The sequence below is a fragment of the Anoplopoma fimbria genome, chromosome 6 (assembly GCF_027596085.1).
Source record: "Anoplopoma fimbria isolate UVic2021 breed Golden Eagle Sablefish chromosome 6, Afim_UVic_2022, whole genome shotgun sequence".
In the NCBI taxonomy this organism is placed as follows: domain Eukaryota; kingdom Metazoa; phylum Chordata; class Actinopteri; order Perciformes; family Anoplopomatidae; genus Anoplopoma; species Anoplopoma fimbria.
In genome coordinates, this window is record NC_072454.1 from 18,388,165 (window position 1) to 18,409,044 (window position 20,880).

Consider the following 20,880-nt stretch of genomic DNA (forward strand, 5'->3'; position numbering starts at 1 on the left):
AAGATGTGACTAACAGAAAAGCTGTTTGTACGTTACAGTAGTTCTAGGCTTCTTCCTACACTGGACCTGATCTCTTATTTCTGATCAGGCTCCCAAACATTTTCTCTATGCACACATAACTACCACACATGGCTCCACCATTGCAAAACATGAACCATCATTATCTGCGGTATATGTAATTATAAGCCTTCTCCTGATTCATGTGTTTATTTTTCATCACGACTGATACTTTTGCAACTCCATGCTGAATAGTACAGGCTGCGAGGCGCAACGGCTGATGCAATTTATTACACAATCCTCCTTTTGAGGAACCTTGACTGAGCACTCGCACAGGCTGGTTGCTATGAGCAAGGTTGGTGTTTCACTGCGAGTTCGGTCCAAAAAATACAGGGCATTATCTAAATCCTGTATTATCAGCTGCTTCTGTTGAGTTGTTCCTCAGCCGCTGAAAAGAAGCGTAGCTCAGTGGACAGAGAGGTTATCAGTCCCAGACAGCTTTGTTGACTCACTGAAGGGCCTGACAGCTGCAATTCAATTAATTATGTGTATTTCAGATTGAATTGTGGCTTTCTGAAAATACATCTATTCATCAAAATGTCAAATTTCTTGAAAATCTGTAGGACCGGTGCCTCTACTAATTTTCCCTCCAACCAGCTACAAGTGAAGGAAAATGTGATGCAAATTCATTTCAGATTTGATAAACAGCGGCGACGTATGAAGTGGCTTTTGCAGAGCTGACTTAAGTCCATTACAATAATCAAAGCCTCTCACGGTTCTCATTTCTGCTATCTCTGGCTTGACTAGATTGATTTTCTCCACCCACAGTGTCTGAGTTCAGCTTGAGAGCAAAACAGAATAGCTTTTGTGTGAAGAGCGACATGCCTCACTCACTGTCTCTCTCATCGTCTGCAAGCTTTGGATTATTTATCACAGAGCTGCGCTTTACGCATTTGTGTTGTTTGAACTCCAATAGATATTTCATAAATATTCTTGTGGCAACAACAACACTCTGAAATCCTCATGGCTGGGAATGGAAATAGATGCTGCTTGTACACCTTCACATATTTGAGGGTTTTGGGTGATTCTGCTGAATTGAAATATAACTTTATTGATTTTATTCTAGTTTGTTTTGAATATTTACTTTGGTAGAGTTTTCTTAGATTCCTGGGTCTTGTTTGACAGTCACACATATTGGAAATGCCTTCTACAATAACCTCTGAAGCAAACAAAGAAGAGGGCTTCTACTTACAGGGTTGGTTAAACTGTTCTTCATATTAAACCAGTGATGTTACGTGATGATAGCAGGTGTTTTAAAGGACAGAATCATTTGTTCCCAGCTACGTTTACGAATAATGTCAGGGGTTTTCTATACTTTTCTCATGAAAAGACCAGAATGAACTATCAACACTTTAGAACTCACAAATGTACACTTTCATTTTTAGAAAAGGCTGAGAAAACTGGATACCTGTTGGGGACGATTTTCAGCTGTGGATTCACACTAGTGAGTTGAAAGCAAGAGGATGATGTGCAAATAATTTATTTTAAATAAAACACGATGGCCATGTCAACGGTAATGAATAAATATGTCACACATTGCAATAGTGTGGCACAGTGATGTTTTTTTTAAATCCTTTAGGACAACAATGGAGCTTGATAGGACAGAAAAACAAGCTAAACCAGGCTTCAATTCATTGTTGGTTTGGTCTTCTCATGGCATTATTTGACAAAAAGAAAAATATAGAATATCGACAGACTTGTCCTTTAATGTCACTTGATCCACTGGCTTAATAAAAAGCTTCCTTCAGTTTTCAATATTCATGCCAGTGTGGGTATCATATTCATGTCACTTCTCCCAGAATAACACATGTTCTCATGCATAATTCTGCCAGTGCACACTTGTTTGTAAAAACCTCAGTGCGCCCTCATGTTCCATTGGGGATAAAGAGGAATAACAAAGTACTCACTTGTTTCCACCTGCAATCACTGTTGGCTGCATGAAACTGTTTAAACTCTTTGAGTTTAAAATCACTGATTATGGGAAACATCAGCAATTGTAGCCATTAAGTTCTGTTAAGGCATCGTAGGGAGAACTAAGCCTGTTACAACAGTTGTATTATTTTGTCGGTTGCTCTGAAGGGAGCTTTCTTTCTCTGCCTCTGCTGCATCAATTGTTCCCGTTCTTTTTTTTTTTTTAAATCTGTCTCCCAACCTTGTGCAAATGCAGTGTGAAATGGCTGAAGTAGAATGCTGAACTGATAGCAACTGGTTTAACTTAGCTGACATCATGACATTTCTTCCATATATGGTGTTGCATCAGGTTACATCAGATGATTGAGGGGTTTCCAAGAATCTCATCATCTGACCAGTGAGCTAATTCATGCTCCTCTTAAGTCAGAATCACTGTCAGTAATGGCTCAGTAATAACTGAATGACTTATTATCTTTCACAAACACCATCATAGTAAATCTGCCATGTTACTGCAGCAGGGCTCAAGAGGGCTGATGAAACGCCATGCATCACCCAGTATTCCATCATTTTCTCAACGAATACTGAGTGTATCATCTGCCAGATCCACAATGTCACAAAGCGGTGTTCTGCAAATGTTTGCAAAAAGTGACAGCCATAACCTTACTAAGCTGAGACGCTGTATCTGCTATGGAAATGAGAGGGAGAGAGCTGAGGGTGCGATTGTGAATTGGGAATGAAAATGTTGCCCCATCAGGGCATAGTTGTGTGTCTAATAATATCGCCTGATTCCCTTGAATCAGAATCAGTCAGAACTACTGGTTTTAGATGCCAAGCGTCATGAATAAATGATTTCCTCCTCGTTTTCAGTGCACACAGAGGAGGAGGAGGGGGGGGGTTGGAAAAAGGAGGCTGATTGACAGCAATGTGTACTGCTCTACAAGAAAACTCTAAGAATCTGGAGTTGTTTGAATGAGTATGCAGATGCACACCACTCAGCAGACTGTTAGCTCCTCTTTCAAAGATCTGGAACAGCTTTTTCCTGATCTGAATCAGGGTGTCTTCAGTTTGACATAGCTAGTTTTTTATTGAATACATTATGTACTGTATGTTTCCACATTGCTGTAAAAAAAAAAAAAAAAAAAGACACATACTTACCACACATGCCCTCACTGGTGGTAGCATATAATCTACAGTTTGGATTTTTGCTTAAATAGTTAATGATGTTCCAAATGGTCTGCAACAGTGAATCACTACCTGGGATACTGGAAATAAGAGCATAATTTACTAGGTGGACACAGGGGACATATTGGAAACAATACTGCACAGGCAGACTGTCGGACCCTGCTGCAGTAAAATAAGAGGTTTTCTAAAAGAACTCTGGTGCTAGGTAACACTACTGTTTTGGGACTACTGACTGGGAACGACAAAATCAATACAAAATGAAAGTTATTTGATGTAGCTTCAATATTATTAAAAAAGATAATCTTAACATTGCACTTGATTCATGACTTCATTACATGACTAAACCTTAATCAAAAGCAAATGCCATTATGCATTCAAATTAGCATGTACACATCACACAAAACTTCAACAACTGCAAGGCTGCCTGCTGAATGTAAACCAAGACATAAACACATGAAACACAAACTTCCACGATCACATACAAACTCGCAAGAGATTTACACAATACGGATACTTTAACATTACATCCATGGCCAACCGGTGTGTCTGAATAACAGCTATGCCATTGGTCAACAGCTAACAGAACTAACTGCTGAGTAAAGTAAACTCACAGTCACAGCCCTGCAGCCAGAGACACAGTGGGGGAAACTTTTATTGTTTTGGACGGTGTGTTTCGCTACCAGCTGACATAACTACCAGTACACATACTGCTGATTAGCCTGATTAGCTTCAATAACATCTACCACTTAAGGGACAAGTTAGTGACTGATTATTCATAGATTGATGGCTGATTGATTAAATTAGTCCACCACTGTGTCTGGCAGGAACATAACTAGTTGGAAACAAGTGATGTGTGCCTATACTCTGTCTTCTTGAGACGTTTGTTTCCTTTCATTGCGCTCTCTTCCTCCCGTTGGAGCTTCTAACTGCAGGTGTAGGGCTGTAGCGATGCCGGATCTGGGCCGGTCCGAGGAGGCAGGTTGCTGCTGGAGTCTGAGCTGAAGTTGTTTCTGATGAACATGCATGACTTTATCTGAAACCCTATAATATGGCTTTTTTAAGACTTATTACACTAGCTTTTTTTGACTTTTTTTCGACATACTATACTATGACTTTTTTATGACTTTTTTCGACATACATTACATTACAGTCATTTATCTAATTTTATCCAAAGCGACTTACAATCAGTAGTATATTACATATCATTCACCCATTCACACACTGATGACAGGCTACCATGCAAGGTGCCACCATCAGACTCTAACTAACATTCATGCAACATCCAGTCCACACCGATGGCAAGCCTTCGGGAGCAACTTGGGGTTAAGTGTCTTGCCCAAGGACACATCGACTGCCGAAGCCGGGTATCGAACCACCGACCCTCTGATTGGAGAACTACCTTGCTCTCCACTACGCCACATATACTATGAATTATTTTTCTTTTTTCAACATACTATACTATGACTTTTTTATGACTTTTTTTGACAAGCTATACTTTGACTTTGCTGGAAGGTCTGGTATGAATGCGGCGAACGATCTGGCAGAGAGTGTTTGTGAGACAGAGGTTTAAATACTAAGTGAGCAGGTGAGAGTGATTGTGCTGATGAGGTGGGTGTGGCAGACAGGTGCACTGAGTAATACTGATTAGGTGAGTGAGGGATGGTGTGGTGAGAGAACTGGATAGTGGATAGTGTTAAAAATGAAATTGGGGCTGTATGAATTCAATTGAAATGAAATTGGAAATTATGTGAGAGAGAGGAAGACATTGAGAGATTAGAGAAACAGAGAGGGAGAAAGGAAGCGAGACAGAGACAGACAGAGAGGAAGAGAGAAACACAGACAGACAGACAGAGAGGAAGAGAGAAACACAGACAGACAGACAGAGAGGAAGAGAGAAACAGTATGCAATAACTTTTTACATTACTTTTTTTTCAAAACACTGAAATATGGATTTTTTTTCACGAAAATACTATACCATGACCATTTTTAACATACTATGAAATTACTTTTTAATAACTTTTTTTCAACTGCTAAACTATGACTTTTTAAATACTTTTTTTTCAACATAATACATTATAACTATTATGTGTTTTTTGGGCACTACATTGTTCTTTTTCTTTACTTTGTTTCCACATAGTGAACTATGACTTTATTCTTTGACTTTTTAAAACCTTTTCTACATATTACACTGGCTTTATTGTTTGACTGTTTTGACAATCTATAATATGACGTTTTTTGAAGTATATTATAATGTGACTTTTTTTTCAACATACTATACTATGACTTCTTTTTAACTTGTTTTTATCATACTATAATGTTAACTTGTTACTTGACTTTTTTACAACATACTATTCTATAACCTTTTTTGGCACCCTATAATATGACTTTCTACTTTTTTCGACATAGTATACTATGACATTTTTGATTTATATAAAAAAGTCATACTATACTATAAATTACTATACACATTTTTTAAATACTTTTGGACTAACTATACTATGATTTTTTTTTCCAAAGTTTTCTAATTTGACCATACTAGGCTGCAACTTTTCATGATAAACTTTACTAAAACTTTGACTTTTTTTGAAATTCTATACTTTAACCTTTTTTGACATACTATAAATGACTTTCTTATCACTTTTAGTTTGAAATGCTATACTATGACTTTAAAAAAATATTTTTTCAATTTATACAAAATATTTTATTGAGATACTATTACTTACTATACTATTACTTACTATTCTATCAATTTTTATTAACAATTTTTTTGACATACATTAGCATGACTTTTTTTTTGACATAATATACTATGACTTCTTTTTTACCTAGAAATCAATAAAAGAAAACTAGGCCTTGCTATCTCCTACTTCTGAGAACAAAACACAAACAAAAAGGCTTTACCTGCTTATCTAAAAATAGCTTTACCAAAACAAATACAGGGTGGCAGCGGCCAATAATCTTAAGGTATCTAAAAAAAAAAGTAAACTACGAGTGTGTAAGATGTAAAGGGTACCCAAAATCATCTACTTTCCTCAACCTCCCACCACAAACCTTAGCCTAAGTAATTAACGACAGTGTCACAGCTCAAGCGGGCAGAGAACAAAAAAGAAAAGGGAGAACGCCTCAGGCTTCCTCATTTTATTCTGGGCCCCACTCTGCTGATTGGACAGCTTGAAGTCTGTGGAAATCCAAGAGCAGCATGACTGGACTGCACAGGTGGAAACCAATCACCTTGTTGGCACCTGGAGAGAAAACAGGGGAAGGAGAGAGAAAGAAAGAAACAGGAGTGGAGAGAGCATATACACAGGTGCTGTGTTCCTGCCTGACACTTAACAATACTATACTTTGATCTTTAAATCTTTTTTACTTACTTTACAATGACTTTGTCATAATATACTATGACTTTATTCTTTGTTTTTTGCATTTTTTGAAGTATATTATAATGTGACTTTTTTTCAACATACTATACTATGACTTCTACTTAACTTTTTTTCATCATACTATTCCGTTATCTTTTTACTTGACTTTTTTACGACATAATATTCTATAACCGTTTTTGACACCCTATAAAATTACTTTTTTTACTTTTTTAGACGTACTATTCTATGACATTTTTTTCATTGTTTTTTTATTTATACTATGACTATTTTCTTTGATATTTTTCAACAGAACATACTATGAGTTTTTTATATATATTTTTTGACTTACTATACTATGATTTTTTAAATAATTATTCATCATACTATACTATGACTTTTAAAAAAAAATCTATTTTATTGACATACTATAATATTACTTAAGTTTTTATTTAGTTTTCAGAGTATCACAACTGTACAGTCTTGTCAAATATACAAATGTTGACCAGAGTGTAAACCAATAAAGAAAGAGTAAAATAAAAAGAAGCAAACAAAAACAAACAGAGCCTGTGAGAGAACATGATAGCCACAAGTATAAATAAAGAAACTATTTTCCAGTAGCTGCCTTACACTTAAATGTATACATAAAAAAGTCCTTATATTTTCTCTAGGTAAAGTATCCACTTCTGCCATCTCTTTGCAAACAGATCTTCCCTCAAACTTAACACACAAGTCAATCTTTCCATTGTCCTTATTTCCTGTATGACATCAAACCATTGATCCTGCTTAGAAGAATCAGGTTTAAACCATACAATATTACTTTTTTATGACTCTTTTGGACATACTGTATTATGATTTTTTTATGAATCATTTCGACCGACTTTGAATAAAAAGAAAAATTCAACATACTATGACTTTTTTCTTTGACTTTTATATACTATACTTTAGATTTTGTTTTACTTTTTCCTTCATACTATACTATGACTTCTTTTACTTTTTCTTTCAAAATAAAAAAGGCTTTCTCAACATACTGTACTATGACTTTATTTTTTACTTATTTCATCACACTATTTCTCTTTCTTTGGGATTGTTCAATATACTGTACTATGATCTTTTCTGACATACTATATTATGACTTTTGAAATAACTTTTTATTCATACTATACTGAGACTTTTTTCTTTGACTTTTTTCAACATACAGTACTATGACTGTATTATGACCTCTTTTCGACTTACTGTACTATACTTTTTTTATTTGACTTCTTTCAACATACTATTCTATTACTTTTTTTAAGGTTCTTTTTTTGACATACTATACTATGACTTCTAAAAAATCTTTTTTCGACTTATACTATGACTTCACTCATAACATAACATGACTTTTTCGGAGATAATATACCATGACCTTTTTTGACATACTACACAATTACTTTTTTAAAACCTTTTTAAATTTAGAATATGATTATTTTCTTTTACTTTTTTCAACATTCTATACAATCACTTTCATTCATGACTATTTATGGACAAACTTTTATATATATATATATATTTACTTTAAAAAAAAACCAAAAACTATACTATGACTTTTTTCGACGTACTATACTATGGATTTGTAAGGCTTTGTTTCAACATAGTGTACTATGACTTTTTTATTAAAAAGAATTCTTCATACTTTATCAGGACTATTATCAACATAATATATAAAAAAAGGATACATTTTTCAACATACTATACTATGACTTTTCAAGACGTACCATACTATCACTTTTTTTGGCGTACTATATGATGATTTTTTAAAAACGTTTTTTTTAAATTGTACTGAGTTTTATTTTTTACTTTTTTTGAAATACTATACTAGGATTTTTTCTGACTTTTAGCAACATTTTATGCTATGACTTATCGACAAACTGAACAATGACTTTATTATTTTTAAACCGATAAAAAAGGACTGGGCTGGTTATAATCTAGGGCAGAGAGGGGGTAAGATAATGCAGTCATAATGCAAAAAAAAAAGATCTCTAAAACCCATATTTCTCTCTGTAAATTATTAGGATGGAGGTTTATAAAGTACTTTTGAAGGCCAACTCCAGAATTTAGCATCAAACTGGTTCCCTCGACAAAAAGCCAATGAGGTGCTTTCATTGGATTTTGGATTATAGTAGAAAATAAGCACTGTGGCAAAGAAAAGTTTATGTTACTCCAGGTTGTTCAGCAAGTTATTATAAATTATAATATCAAAGATGATTTTTTAAGTGTGAATGCATCAAAAGTAAAAACAAACATTTGTCTCATTTAATCTCTTTTTAGCAACCGCCTTTTTAAAGACGTAAAAGCTTCAAAATTCACAAGAGGGGTATTTACTGACCCATTGTCTTCAAGATGAGGAAACCGGAAGTGCAATAATGCCAACGTAGTTAGCTACAAGTAATGGATCAAACATTGTAATAGTTAACTAAAAGTAATGGATGAACAGTAAATAGTTTTCTAAAGGTAATGGATAAAGAGTTAATGACTAGCTACAAGTTAAGGATGCAAAGTTAGCTAATGGATAGATAGCTAAAATGATTAACCAAACGTTATGGATAAATAGTTGAAATAGTTAACTAAAAGTAAGTTAAAATAGTTGAAATAATTAACCAACAGTAATGGATAAGTAGCTGAAATAGTTCACTTCAAACAATAGATAAGTAGTCGGAGTGTTACCTGAATGACAAATAGATTAAATAATTAGCTGAAGGCAAAGAATTAAAAGTAAACATTGATAATACAATTGCATGAACAAGTATTATGACAATACACAATTTTATAATGTTAAATAACATCTAGTTTATAATCCATTCATAAGAACATATTCAGAAAATGCTGAGTGCTGATCATTGTATTTAAACTTATGAGCTGTTGGGGAACATAAGACCAAAAAATATAATATTAAACTCATTGGTGGACACGTAACTGTGTGTCTGCAAATTAAACCAGACATGAAGAAAATAGGACTCAAATTTGTAATGTCAACATATTCTTGTTTTCGATCTGCAGAGCTATGAGTTTTAGGAAGAGGTGAGACTTGAGATGAAAAGGATTTTATAAATACAATTAACTCGAGCGCCAAAGATCCCTCTGTTTTCTCAGAGAAGTGCTTGTCACAGGCTAAACGGATGATTGCACTTTCATGGCAAATATTAATAGAGTGAAAATAAGTCAGTGGTTTAGGGAATTGTACCCTCGACGTCCCTTGAAGAAGAAGATTACCCACTCGCTTAAGGCAGACAATTTAAAATGTGTGGGATTTATTTATATCATATGGATGAATCGGATATTCTTACTCACTGAGCTGAGATCATTTCATTACCCCCCGTTTTTTAGTCAAAATATATATATATTTTTTAGTTCTGATCACTCTTTAAACATCCAGCTTTGGGATGACTTCATGCTAAAAAAAAAGAACAAAGGAATTATTGAGTGGTGTTCCCACAGTAAATACCCCATATTTGAGTTGAAATCTTAAAAAGTCGCTAACAGCTAAACTACATGCCTAGGAAGACTCATGATAGAGTACTCAACTGCAATTTTTAGGCAAACATTGTACAATGTGTGTCAGGTTATTATGATGTGGTTGATTTAATTGCCTGGTTGAATGGGTTTGAATGAGAGAACAGGGCTCATTCACACCACCAGAACAAAGAAGATAGAAGACTGAGAGCATATCTCTGAAAATAAAAAATAATGATAATTTATACATTTTACATAGGTCAGTGACAATATCCCCACAGCGCTCATCAAAGTACAGACCTATTCAATAACTTCATCTTCTACAGAAGCACTAGAGCAGAGATGAGAGGGAGCTTTTTTTTTTTTTTTTTTTTTTTTACATCTGCGTGTTTTTTTCACACTTCTCTCTCGCTTCACATTGAAGGGCTTCGAGCCAAATCATCGAGAGAGAGACTGATGGGGTAAAAACTGCCATCCTTATCTACGTAGGAGAGCGGAAGAGATGCAGATATGACTTTGTTATAATGCAGCTCACTGAAGGAGCGGCGGTGAAAGGATAAGATCGGGAGGGTGAGCAGAAGCATTCAGGGGAAGAGGAATGGCAGGTAAGACAGGCCTAAATAAAACAAATGACTTGCATTATCCCCCATTATCAAAATATTCAGCATCATCTTTCATTACTTTCGAAAACTTACAGAAAGGCAATCTAATTCTAGTGACTCAATCACTCACATGGCTATACTTCAACAGACAAACAAATCACTGCAGCAGCTAAAAAACTATGCTCAGAGAAGGTTCATCAAAATGACCAAATTTACTTAATTCCTACATTTTTAGTTACAATGTGTACGAGTTGAAGGCTGGATGTGTTCAGTCTTGTTGATTTAACATGAAACCGCTGATCAACAACTTCTCTATTCATCATTACAGCGGTGTCTGGCTCACTTTCTCAGGAAAACAATTCCCAATAGACACCAAAGCGATGTCAGATTTCTTTTTCAGCTGAAAAAACAACAACTTCTGTAACAGCACGAGCAGTCTGTTTGCTGACTGTGAGTGTCTTTGGTGCTGACTGAGCAGCACTAATGGCTAAAACAACGCTTCAGGCACAACATGGATCCAACACAGAACCAGCAGCCCCGGTGACTTTACCGTGTACCTCATGCCCAAAACAAACCACGAGGAAGACATTCATCTCTCTTAAGTGTTCTTTATTACCTGTGAGGAGGGTTTCATAAAACCAGTGTTAAACAAGTGAGTCTATTTCACAGTCACTTTGACTGCTTGTTCAAGCTTCAAAATATTTTGTGGCAAACACACTTATTCAAATCTGTGTTGATATCACAAGTGTTAACAAACATACAGTATGACGCCTAACAAATACAGTAAGGCCAGGTCACTATTTGCACAATGACAGTTACAGTACAGCTGTGTGTGTTTGTGAGAAAGCTTGTCGTAAATCTACAAAAGTTGACGAGGGTGAAAAGCTTTAGACAATAATTTACAAAACATAGCAATGTAAAGCAGTCATTCCATCAAATATCCCTTTTAAACCAAAAGGTTTAAGTCTGTCAAGTATCAGGGTGCCAATAATTATAATCTTACAGAGTATTCAAGTCTTGCAGCAGTGATTCTTTACATGATGACCATCACATGTTGCTATTGCACATGCTTCTGATAACATAACTAAAACATCTTGAATTCTTTGTCCACATTTTGTCTGTTCCACTGAAGGCATTTTCAATCTCTAATATAAGACCTGATTTTATGTTACAAATGCTAACACAATGCTTCAGCTACATGTGAGTTTTTAAAGTATTCTAAAACTGCAAATGTTTTATGATGTTGGTATTTTATACTATTTTGTGAATATTAAGAACCTGCAATGAACTATCAAAGTTTTTATAGATTATCCCAAGAAGTGTTTTATCATAAAATTGTAACTGATAAAATTCTGAAACTACTCAGTTTGGGGTTATAAGGAAACCACAGAAACTGAACTGACAACCTGTTCTGAGTGCATTTTATCCACAGCGCTGCATGGTGAGCGTGAATGTGATTCTGATTTAGTGGCCCCAGGGACAACCACAGGGGTCTTGGCAAGCCCTCTTCCTGTCCCAGAGGATGTGCAGCTCCTCGGCGGTGTGTTGGGGTGACGACAGCATGTCCAGGTAGCACTCTTTCTCACACAGCCAGCCGGGGTCCTAGCAATAGCAAAGGGGGCAGTACAGTGGCTGTGTTTACATGCACAGGCTGATTTGGTTATTAGCCTCACACTGGTCAATGTCTTTTCCGGTTCAATTGTTAACTTGTACCTTTAATACGCTGTGACTGAACTCAACGTTTCCAAGATTAAACCAGTTAACAAAACGACCATGTTGAGCTGTGATAGCGTTTCCACAGAGTCCCCAAGCTCCGATTATAAAGTCTGTGCTGTAAGGGTGGTCGGTACTAATAAGCTAGGCTAGGCTTTTTACCAGCGCAACAGCGTCACTCGTGTTTTCACCTTTTGAGTCTGTGTGTGAGCCGTCATGGCAAAATGTTGCCTGCGAGATACCAAATGTAACAGGAACAACCACAGAAGAGGTTTTGAGTACTTTACCAGGTGTTTATATTTCTGTCTGTCTGTGGACAACTGGGAATTAAGCAGTCACGAAACTTAACAGGTTGAGATCAAAATTAAAGTAAGTACATAAAAATTGTGAAGGACCAAATCATTTGGGATCATGGTGCTTCATTGGAGTTGGATGATCTGTATGTAATTACATTTTTTACCTGATATTTCTGTGGTCCAACAGCTGCCATCCATATCCCCATGCTCACATCTTCTCCCTGGAACAAGATACCCAAGACACACTCCTCACATTATACTCATGACTATCTGCCACCATCCCCCCACAGTCTCATGCTCTTGGATACTCTACCTGGTAGGCCTTCAGTTTATCTGCATTACTGGCGAGCCACTGGACCAGGTCACGCGAGACCACGTAGCCCGAGCCGCAGGCAAATGCTGGGTATGCTGGACTAGCGTACTCCAGCTCCTGCCACTTCCCAATGCGGTCCACTGCCCAGCTCTGCCTGAAACTGGGTCAGAATGTAAGATACATTATCATCACATCCTGTCTCCCTTTAACTTGACTCATCTTCGTTTTGACGGAACATTCCTGTGTATTTCATCTCGGGTTCAGCTGACGGTGCACTGAAGTTAAGTTGCAAACACAAGTGGACTAACATCACCATCAAAATATACGTTGTCAACAGGATCGGTTTGTACTTACTTCCCCCACCAGAAATTGCTGCGCTTAAGACCCTTATGGTCAATCTTCATTAATACTGAGTCCACGTCGATGTAACAATCATCATCAGTCTTCAGCAGCAGATTAAAGTCAGCGTTTCCCACAGACCTGCCGGAGAGGGAATTTGCAACCTTAATTAAAGGCCACCTTCTGATTTTCGGCAATATCCCAGAGTGAATTTACTTTCAAATACCACCGAGAGTGAAGGGCAGCAACTAAATAAAACACTTTCCAGATCTTAAGACCACTCTGTCTATTTTGCTACCTGATGACTCACGACTGTACTTTTTCCGACTGAGTGATTGCAATCGTGATTCTAACAGCGAGACATTTTGAGGCGACGACACACTTTCATTTTGGGTTGCTGATTTCCTCAGAGGGCCCGGGCAATTTGGAGACAGAGAATCGAGTCATTAGAACTTGCCATACCATTTATAGAACTGAAGCAGTTTGGAAGGCACGTTCCTGTAGGTGTCGACCACGTCTACGAACACCATGTCGCCGTGCCTGAGGCTCTCCTGCTGCAAGGCGGCATCCTCCTGCCTCAGACTGGAGGCATGATGCTCCATCCTGGCCGGGCGGCCCTGCAGGAGCCCCGACAGGCCTTCTTCATCTGACACAGGTGGTGGAGGGGTGGACATAAAAAGACATAACACCATAAATTGGGCAAATTATAGAAAAGTTTTCTACCAAAATGAAATTTTAAAAAGTCACATTAACTTTTGTTTGAATACATTTAGGAACTTTTGAAGGATAATAATTTAAATCACCGGCTGCGAAAACAATAAAATATATAACAATAATATATATAACATTTTACAGAATGGATCATTAGTTCTGTTTTCAGAGATATTGGATGTTGAATTAAATTTTCTTTTCCCTGATAAACTCAAATGCAAACCCATGCAGGTTCTATCAATAATGCAACACAACAGCTCAGAGAGGGGGAAAAAGAGAACTATTTTTTTTTTGATCACACTGTTTTCATAAAGAGCTCTGACTTAAATGGTGTTGCTGGACAAACCATAGATAGTAAACGTGAACCCTCCAGCCAAACCAGGAAATCCAAGCGCACTTCTATGAGGCAATATGCCCTCTGCAATCTGCAATTCAAGAAAATATCAAATGTCTTTCCTTCGCTTTGAAACTTGAGAGGGAATATTCTTAATACATTTATTTATGATTCTCGGTCGGTACGTACAGATGAGATCTTGAGGACACCTCCTCCATCATTGAGCTGCACAGAGGAGTTGACTGTTGTCAATCCAGCAGAAGCCATATTCTCCCAAACCAGAGTCCCCTCAAAACCCTGGATAAAAAGCAGAAATTAAATTCTTTGCACATGTAGCATAGTGTTGTTCTGAGAAGCACTATCTAAACTGAGCAACATTAGACTGTACACTGAGCAGCATAGCTAAGCAGGAAAAAAACAACAAATAAATCAAACATGTTGAGACTCTCTTGTCTTTGGAGGGGTGGATGTCAGTTGGAGGGATTTGACTTATCATTTCAGGGTTGTAGGCAAGATATTAGAAATACATGCGAGTAAACAGACCTTAGGCAGGATGAACTGTTCCACTGGTTTGTACCACAGCCCGCTCACCATGGTCCCTGTGCTGATGGCACTAAAGCGAGCAGTGACCACGGCCTCCTGCAAAAAAAAAAAAAAAAAAAAATCACAAGTTTGAACCCAGAGTTGGTGCAAATTTACCATCATCTACAGTGAACACTACGCCGCAGAATGTTAAATTAAAGACGGTTTCAGTTTGGGTCTTAAAGTGAGGCGGTAAGGAGCACCTGCAGCCCTGAGTCCTCCAGCTTCCCTCAGGCTGTGTATCTACCAGCCTCCACAGAAACACAGTATACAGGTTACAATATGCTCAGAGGTGGAGGTTCTCTTACCTCCTGGTCCAGCTGGAGAAGCTTCACCGTCACATTGCTCTGAAGCTCTGGCGGCGTCCCGCTGGGAAACACCCCCAGCCTGGTGATCACCACTGGGTGGAGAACTTTGAAATCCAGGGCAATGGCCGACACGTCGGAGTGGGCGAACACCGAGGGGTCAGGCACCCTCACGATCTCTATCTCCGCATCCTGGCCTGCCACTGGCACAGAAGGATGGCAGAGATTACTGCACAAGCACACATTACATTTATTACAATCCCAACATGCTGACTGTCCCGTTTCAGTGATGAAGACCAAGTGATTCGGGTAGAGGGCGAGCGTTCAGAGAAGAAGGCCAACTCTGGTAAAGCTACACCATCAGCACTTTGAGAAGCTGGTTCTTGGGACTGCTGTCTTCAAAGGGAGCTTCCGCTCGTGAGTGTGGTTTCTTAATTACAAAAGAGCAGTTTATTACCCAGGAGATCAATGAAAAGATCAAGGCTGTTAAAGGGAAGAAGGCTTTTTTACTTTATATGCATTCTACACAAGTTCTGCTCACTTCAAAATAAAGACAATTAGAGGTGAAGAACACAGACAAAGAGAAAGCAGCACTTTATCAAACCAAATGTTTCTCACATTGATTGAGTAGAATTCAGCTCCAGGATTTAACCAGTGTGTGAGGACATATAATATTTAATATTCCTATGCTCACCAAATGATTAGTTTGTGCTCATTTATCAAAACAAAGCAGTGCTTCTTTTTGCACTGGCATGAGCGAGATTGCTAGTTTATTCTTGGGGAAAATGAAGAGAACTTAGCATAAATCATGAATAATAAACAGCAAATTTACAGTTATTTACTATGTATTGGTGAGTTTTTTTAAATATTATGCAACAAGTAAAAGGTCTAACATTTTAGATTGTTTAGAGTTCAACAGTCAATTATGCAATTATGCAATGTAGAAATCAAACCAAAATAAAGGCTGCATCTGACAATTATTAACGTTATTGGTTAATCTGTAGATAATTTTCTTGATCAGTTAACACTTGGTCTATAAAATGTAGGGAAATACTAAAAACATGTGCATCACATTTTTACACAGAGCTCAATATGTCTTCCTCCAATTACTTGCGCTTGACGGATTTTTTTCTTCGATTGATTTTTTTCTTCTTTGTTTCTGTGTCATGCACACAACGTACCCAACCAACATAGGTTTACAAGACGCCAAAAATACACTTGCAGTGGTCAAACATTTCATTACATTACAAATTCAAGGTTATTTAACTGCATGGCCTTCTATCCTAAACTTGTCATATAAAATCTGCAACAAGAAAAGTTCCCTTCCTGAAGCACAACTCAAGTTTCTCATCGTCCTCCAGCCAAAATAAATTAACATAAATGGAGGTCATTTTACTACAAAGTACATCCCTGATGTCCTCGTAGACTGGACAGTTTACAAAAAGGGAACCTCAGTCGCAATTGTCTTCAATTGAGTGAGACTAAGAAAACCAGCTAATATTCAGATTTTAATGGAACCTGTGATTTTTTGGGGCATTCTTGTTAATAAAAAAAGAAAAGAAAAAGATATTAAAAATTTTAATCAAAATGATGTGATGATATCCTAATCGGTTTGTTGAAATGTTTTGACAATAGCTGAAACGATTAATCAAACATCTTGGAAAAAAAGGCTTTATATTGACCTTTAATTCTCAAAATCATTAAGATTTGGACTTTTTCCTCTCAAATACAATCCAAACAGAGAACAGAATTATTAAAACAGAGTCTGAGAGGCAAATCTGTATTCATTTTATTGTAGTCCCAAAGAAAAATCCCTTGTGGAGAATGCAGCACAAACATATTTCAAGAACAAAAAAATTGTCCGCTTAACATGTGCTTTGACCTGAATCCTGAGTCAGGTACCCAACTGTGTTTAAAACCAGCCGTTGTCTCTTTCTCTTCAAATCACAACGAGCATCTCGCTGCAAAGCCGCCTGCCTGCCTCCTATTCTGAAGCAAATCACGTCAACACTTACAACCATTAACACAGCGGAGAGCAGAGAATGGGCTGGCAAAATAAAACGTCACCATGACCCTAAAGGCCGTCGTCTGGCCAATTCTGATGAGCAGTAATTATGTTTCCATGAAGGCAGCTAACAGTGGGAAAAGTAGTGAAATGGCTGAATTGAACTGGCTCTGTGAAGGTGAGAGACATAACAATTATTGTGTCCTTCTGACAGTGAGCCTGTTCAAGTATTTCCTATATGGTGCGTCAGTGCTTCGTATAGTTTTACTTTTCAAGGGTTAATACGCAGTTCTAGTTACGGCTGCAGCAGCTGAGAGATTTCTGCTTTGGCCTTGGGTATGAAAAGGAAAAGAACGGTGTCCTTGAGCTGTGGGTGAACATGAATGAGGTGTTTTACTTCTTTTCTCAACATGCATTCTTTCATTCTTTCAACTCATCTCTTCCTATTCTGCCTCCGCTCTTCTATTGATGACTGCACATCTAGGCAACAGATTGCACACGGAGTATCTTTCCATTTTACATCTGCCCCCTCATTAGTGGCTGAGGCTTATCATTATTATTATCATTATTTTACCTGGCTCCGTGAAGTTCAGGAGGGAGCAGGAGAAGGGATCCTCTCTGTCCTCCTCTGGAATGGGACACCCATGTTCACCCACGATGAACTTCACCCCCACTCTGAAAATAAGCACAAACACTTCTGCATTCTCCTTCTTTTGGGCAATATTAGACCGTAAGATTTCTAAGGCTTGTACATTTTATCCACCCTCCGTTGCCATGGTTACAGAGGGTTGCTTAAAGGCCATCACACCTTATCTGCGCTCAGATTGCCGAATGAGAAGGAAATGGACAAAAAAGGAAGAGTGAAAGGGAGAACAATATTGGCCGCTGGTCAGGGAAAGATAAAAGGCTTGGTGGGGCAGTTGGTTATTTACTGACAGCTGCAGGCTTTATTTCCACTCTATGAATCTGTCCTTGGAAACAAAAAAAGAGAGAAGGACAGAAGAACAAGTGTTTGAAGTTGGAGCTCCACCCTACAGACCTGTGCTGGAAGAGAGGGTGATCTCGGAGGTAGCCCAGCCAGGTTTCCCTTATCGCTTGTCGCAGTTCATAATGGTGTCTCGCTGACAACACTCCCACCAAAACTTCATAGAAAGGTAACGATTCATCTGTATCGGAAACAGAGAGCCATGCTTAAATATTTAAATGATAAAACAAAAGGATGTAATTTATTATTCAGTGATGGAGTGGATGAAGATAAGGATAAAATATGACATACAGCTGGTTACAATGATAGGGCAACAAACAGATAAAACAAAAACCAAAAATTACAACAAAAATAATAAATCACACTGAGAGGAATGCTTGATGTATGCTCCCCATTCCTGAATCTGACAGCAGCTTCCTCTAATATTTAGTTGGAACTGACTTACTTTGAGATGCATCCTAGAATTGAAATTATGAAAAAAGTCTTCATGCAATAAAAGGTGCTCAAACTATATTCCTCTAAATGTAGCCCTGGTAATAAGTGATCAGTAGTGGTAACAAGACAGAGATGCTCAGCTCGCTTCGGTCTGTTTCCAGACGGTAGACTATCCCAGCAACGCCCAACACTACTGAACTGTTACATTCACATCATCTCACACCAAAACACCACGTATGCATTAACACACTCTAGCGCGGTCACACAGCCTCACGAGCAAAGCATACACTACCTGTTCCCACACAAACTAACAACAACAACAACAACAACAACAACAGACACGCCGGGGCGGTGAAAGCAAAGTTAGCCAGCCGCTGCTCGGTCGTGCGTAAAAGAAAAGTTGCGAGGCTCTGAGGAGGTGAAGCCCGGGGTTGCGGTTAAAAAGTACCCGAGTGTGTGTCGTTGTCCAGCGGCGTGGAGGAGGGTCGTTGTGCCAACCACAAGTGCACCAGGACGGCGACAGCACAGGGCAGCAGAATGAGCGCTAGCCTCCGCATGGACGGAGCCCTTCATTCAGCCGGAGCAGCCTTCAGCTTTAGCGGCGCGGAGCCTCTTCCTGAGCCGCACGGCGCTGCGCGGTGTGAGCTGCTCCGTGTGTGCGCTTCATTTCAGCTCCGCAGCTCTCCGCCGGGCTCTCACCACCACCTCATGTCTGCCTCCGCCGCTGGGAGAGAGCAGCCAATGGGAGACGCGGAGCCCTGCCGCGATGCACTCTGGGGGATGGAGTTTTGACGCTCTCTATCAGAGCAGTTTCGTTATTTAGACGGTACAATAAAATATGTATAGAAATGAGTAAGGATTATACATTATTAAGGATATAATTGAACTACAGATTAAATGGTTTGTTATCATTGTCATTATTATCCTTATTATACAAAAGTAAGCTCCAAAAAATAGAGCAGCACCACACAGTTTAACTTTCCACTCAAACCGCACATAAGTAAACAGAATATGTTAGTGAGCACAATAAATAGTTCATCACATCACAAGTAAACTGAAACATTAAAACATTGATTAGGGTTACAAACAGTATGTATCTCCGTGGCGCATCTTTCCCATGTTTAGTATATAATGAAGAGTTCTTTTTTTCTATTTCAGGTAACTATAGGGAAACCCTTCTAAGCAGAGTAGAGCATGAACATAAATATAAGAATTTTAACCTACTAAAATCCAGGTGACATGTTGCAGCTTTAAAATTAGAACATATAACTTTAAATGTGTTACTCTGTGCTGCGCATGAATTATTTAAAAGGAATCTATTGTGCATGGAGCAGAGTGTTTGAGGAGGATTTCTTCTGACTTTCAGAACACCAGTGTTTCTCCTGGAGAGGAAGAGGGGGCCACCTCACCAAGACCGCCTGCTGCCATGCTTGTAAACATTTCATTTGTACTCATCTTAATGGAGTTCCAAGCTTTCATACATGTTAATAAAAAAAAAACGTTACCACCCCTTTAAGCGGAAAATTATAACATAATGGGAAACACTGGCATGCAACGCACTGTACGCCCATGTTATGAGTGGAAATGAAAAAGCATGCTGTGAGTGTAGATAAATAATGTTATCGGAAATTACTACTATTCTCATGCATTTTGCATACACTTTGGGGGCTCACTACTCAATTTGGAAAATGTCTCCAGCACAGATTCTTGGTATTAGATAACCTACTGCCCTGGGGATAATTACTTTCCTGTCCATTATATAATTATTTTTAGAGTCATATTCATACTCATTACAATGATTTATTTCTCTCTCTGCAACACATTATTCATTTGAAAGGAAAAGACTATTCATAGCATGGTCAGGATTTCTTGAAACACAAACTAACACCCTGCTCTGCTGCAGTAATCCCACTCTCTTCTTTTCTAGTTTGTTGTTTGCCTGTTCTGAGCTCTGAATTAACTTTTTATTTATTTGGTGAAACTTATTTATGCTCTATTCATATTATATTCATATTTCTCCTTCTTGTTTTGCACCGTTCCAAACACGCAGCAATCACTGGACCTTTTGGGGATCTAGATTGTTTTATTTTTATTTAGTCAGGTCCCATCTGAAAACCCTGTGCATATCTCATAATATTAAGACCTACTTTTTTAATTAAATTTTCTTTGTTTGTCAATTTTGTTTACCCACACCTTAAGTTTTCTCCCTTAAAAGTTTTTGTTTTATCCAAATTGAGGGCCCAAGGAAAGAGGGTACTTGATGTA

At 37.9% G+C, this 20,880-nt stretch overlaps 1 protein-coding gene across 1 annotated transcript; it reads right to left on the reverse strand.

The window, feature by feature from the left end:
• Positions 1–11,195: 11,195 nt before the first annotated feature.
• b3galnt2 (beta-1,3-N-acetylgalactosaminyltransferase 2) lies at positions 11,196–19,306 on the reverse strand. The gene is made up of 12 exons (XM_054600387.1): positions 19,064–19,306; positions 18,235–18,361; positions 17,770–17,870; positions 15,194–15,393; positions 14,847–14,942; positions 14,493–14,600; positions 14,316–14,394; positions 13,721–13,904; positions 13,274–13,399; positions 12,920–13,079; positions 12,771–12,827; positions 11,196–12,199 (listed from the first exon to the last, which is right to left on the reverse strand). The coding sequence occupies exons 1-12, from the start codon at positions 19,170–19,172 to the stop codon at positions 12,062–12,064; spliced, it is 1,485 nt and encodes a 494-aa protein (XP_054456362.1). The 5' UTR covers positions 19,173–19,306; the 3' UTR covers positions 11,196–12,061.
• Positions 19,307–20,880: the final 1,574 nt, after the last annotated feature.

Bases quoted from the DNA above. Each gene is read 5' to 3' on its own strand.
- b3galnt2 (XM_054600387.1), bottom strand. From the start codon at position 19,172: ATGCGGAGGCTAGCGCTCATTCTGCTGCCCTGTGCTGTCGCCGTCCTG. The intron at 14,601-14,846 runs GTCTGTTTACTC...CTTTTTATCCAG, and splicing joins AACAGTTCATCCTGCCTAAG to GGTTTTGAGGGGACTCTGGT. The intron at 12,828-12,919 runs GTAGAGTATCCA...ATCTTGTTCCAG, and splicing joins ATAAACTGAAGGCCTACCAG to GGAGAAGATGTGAGCATGGG.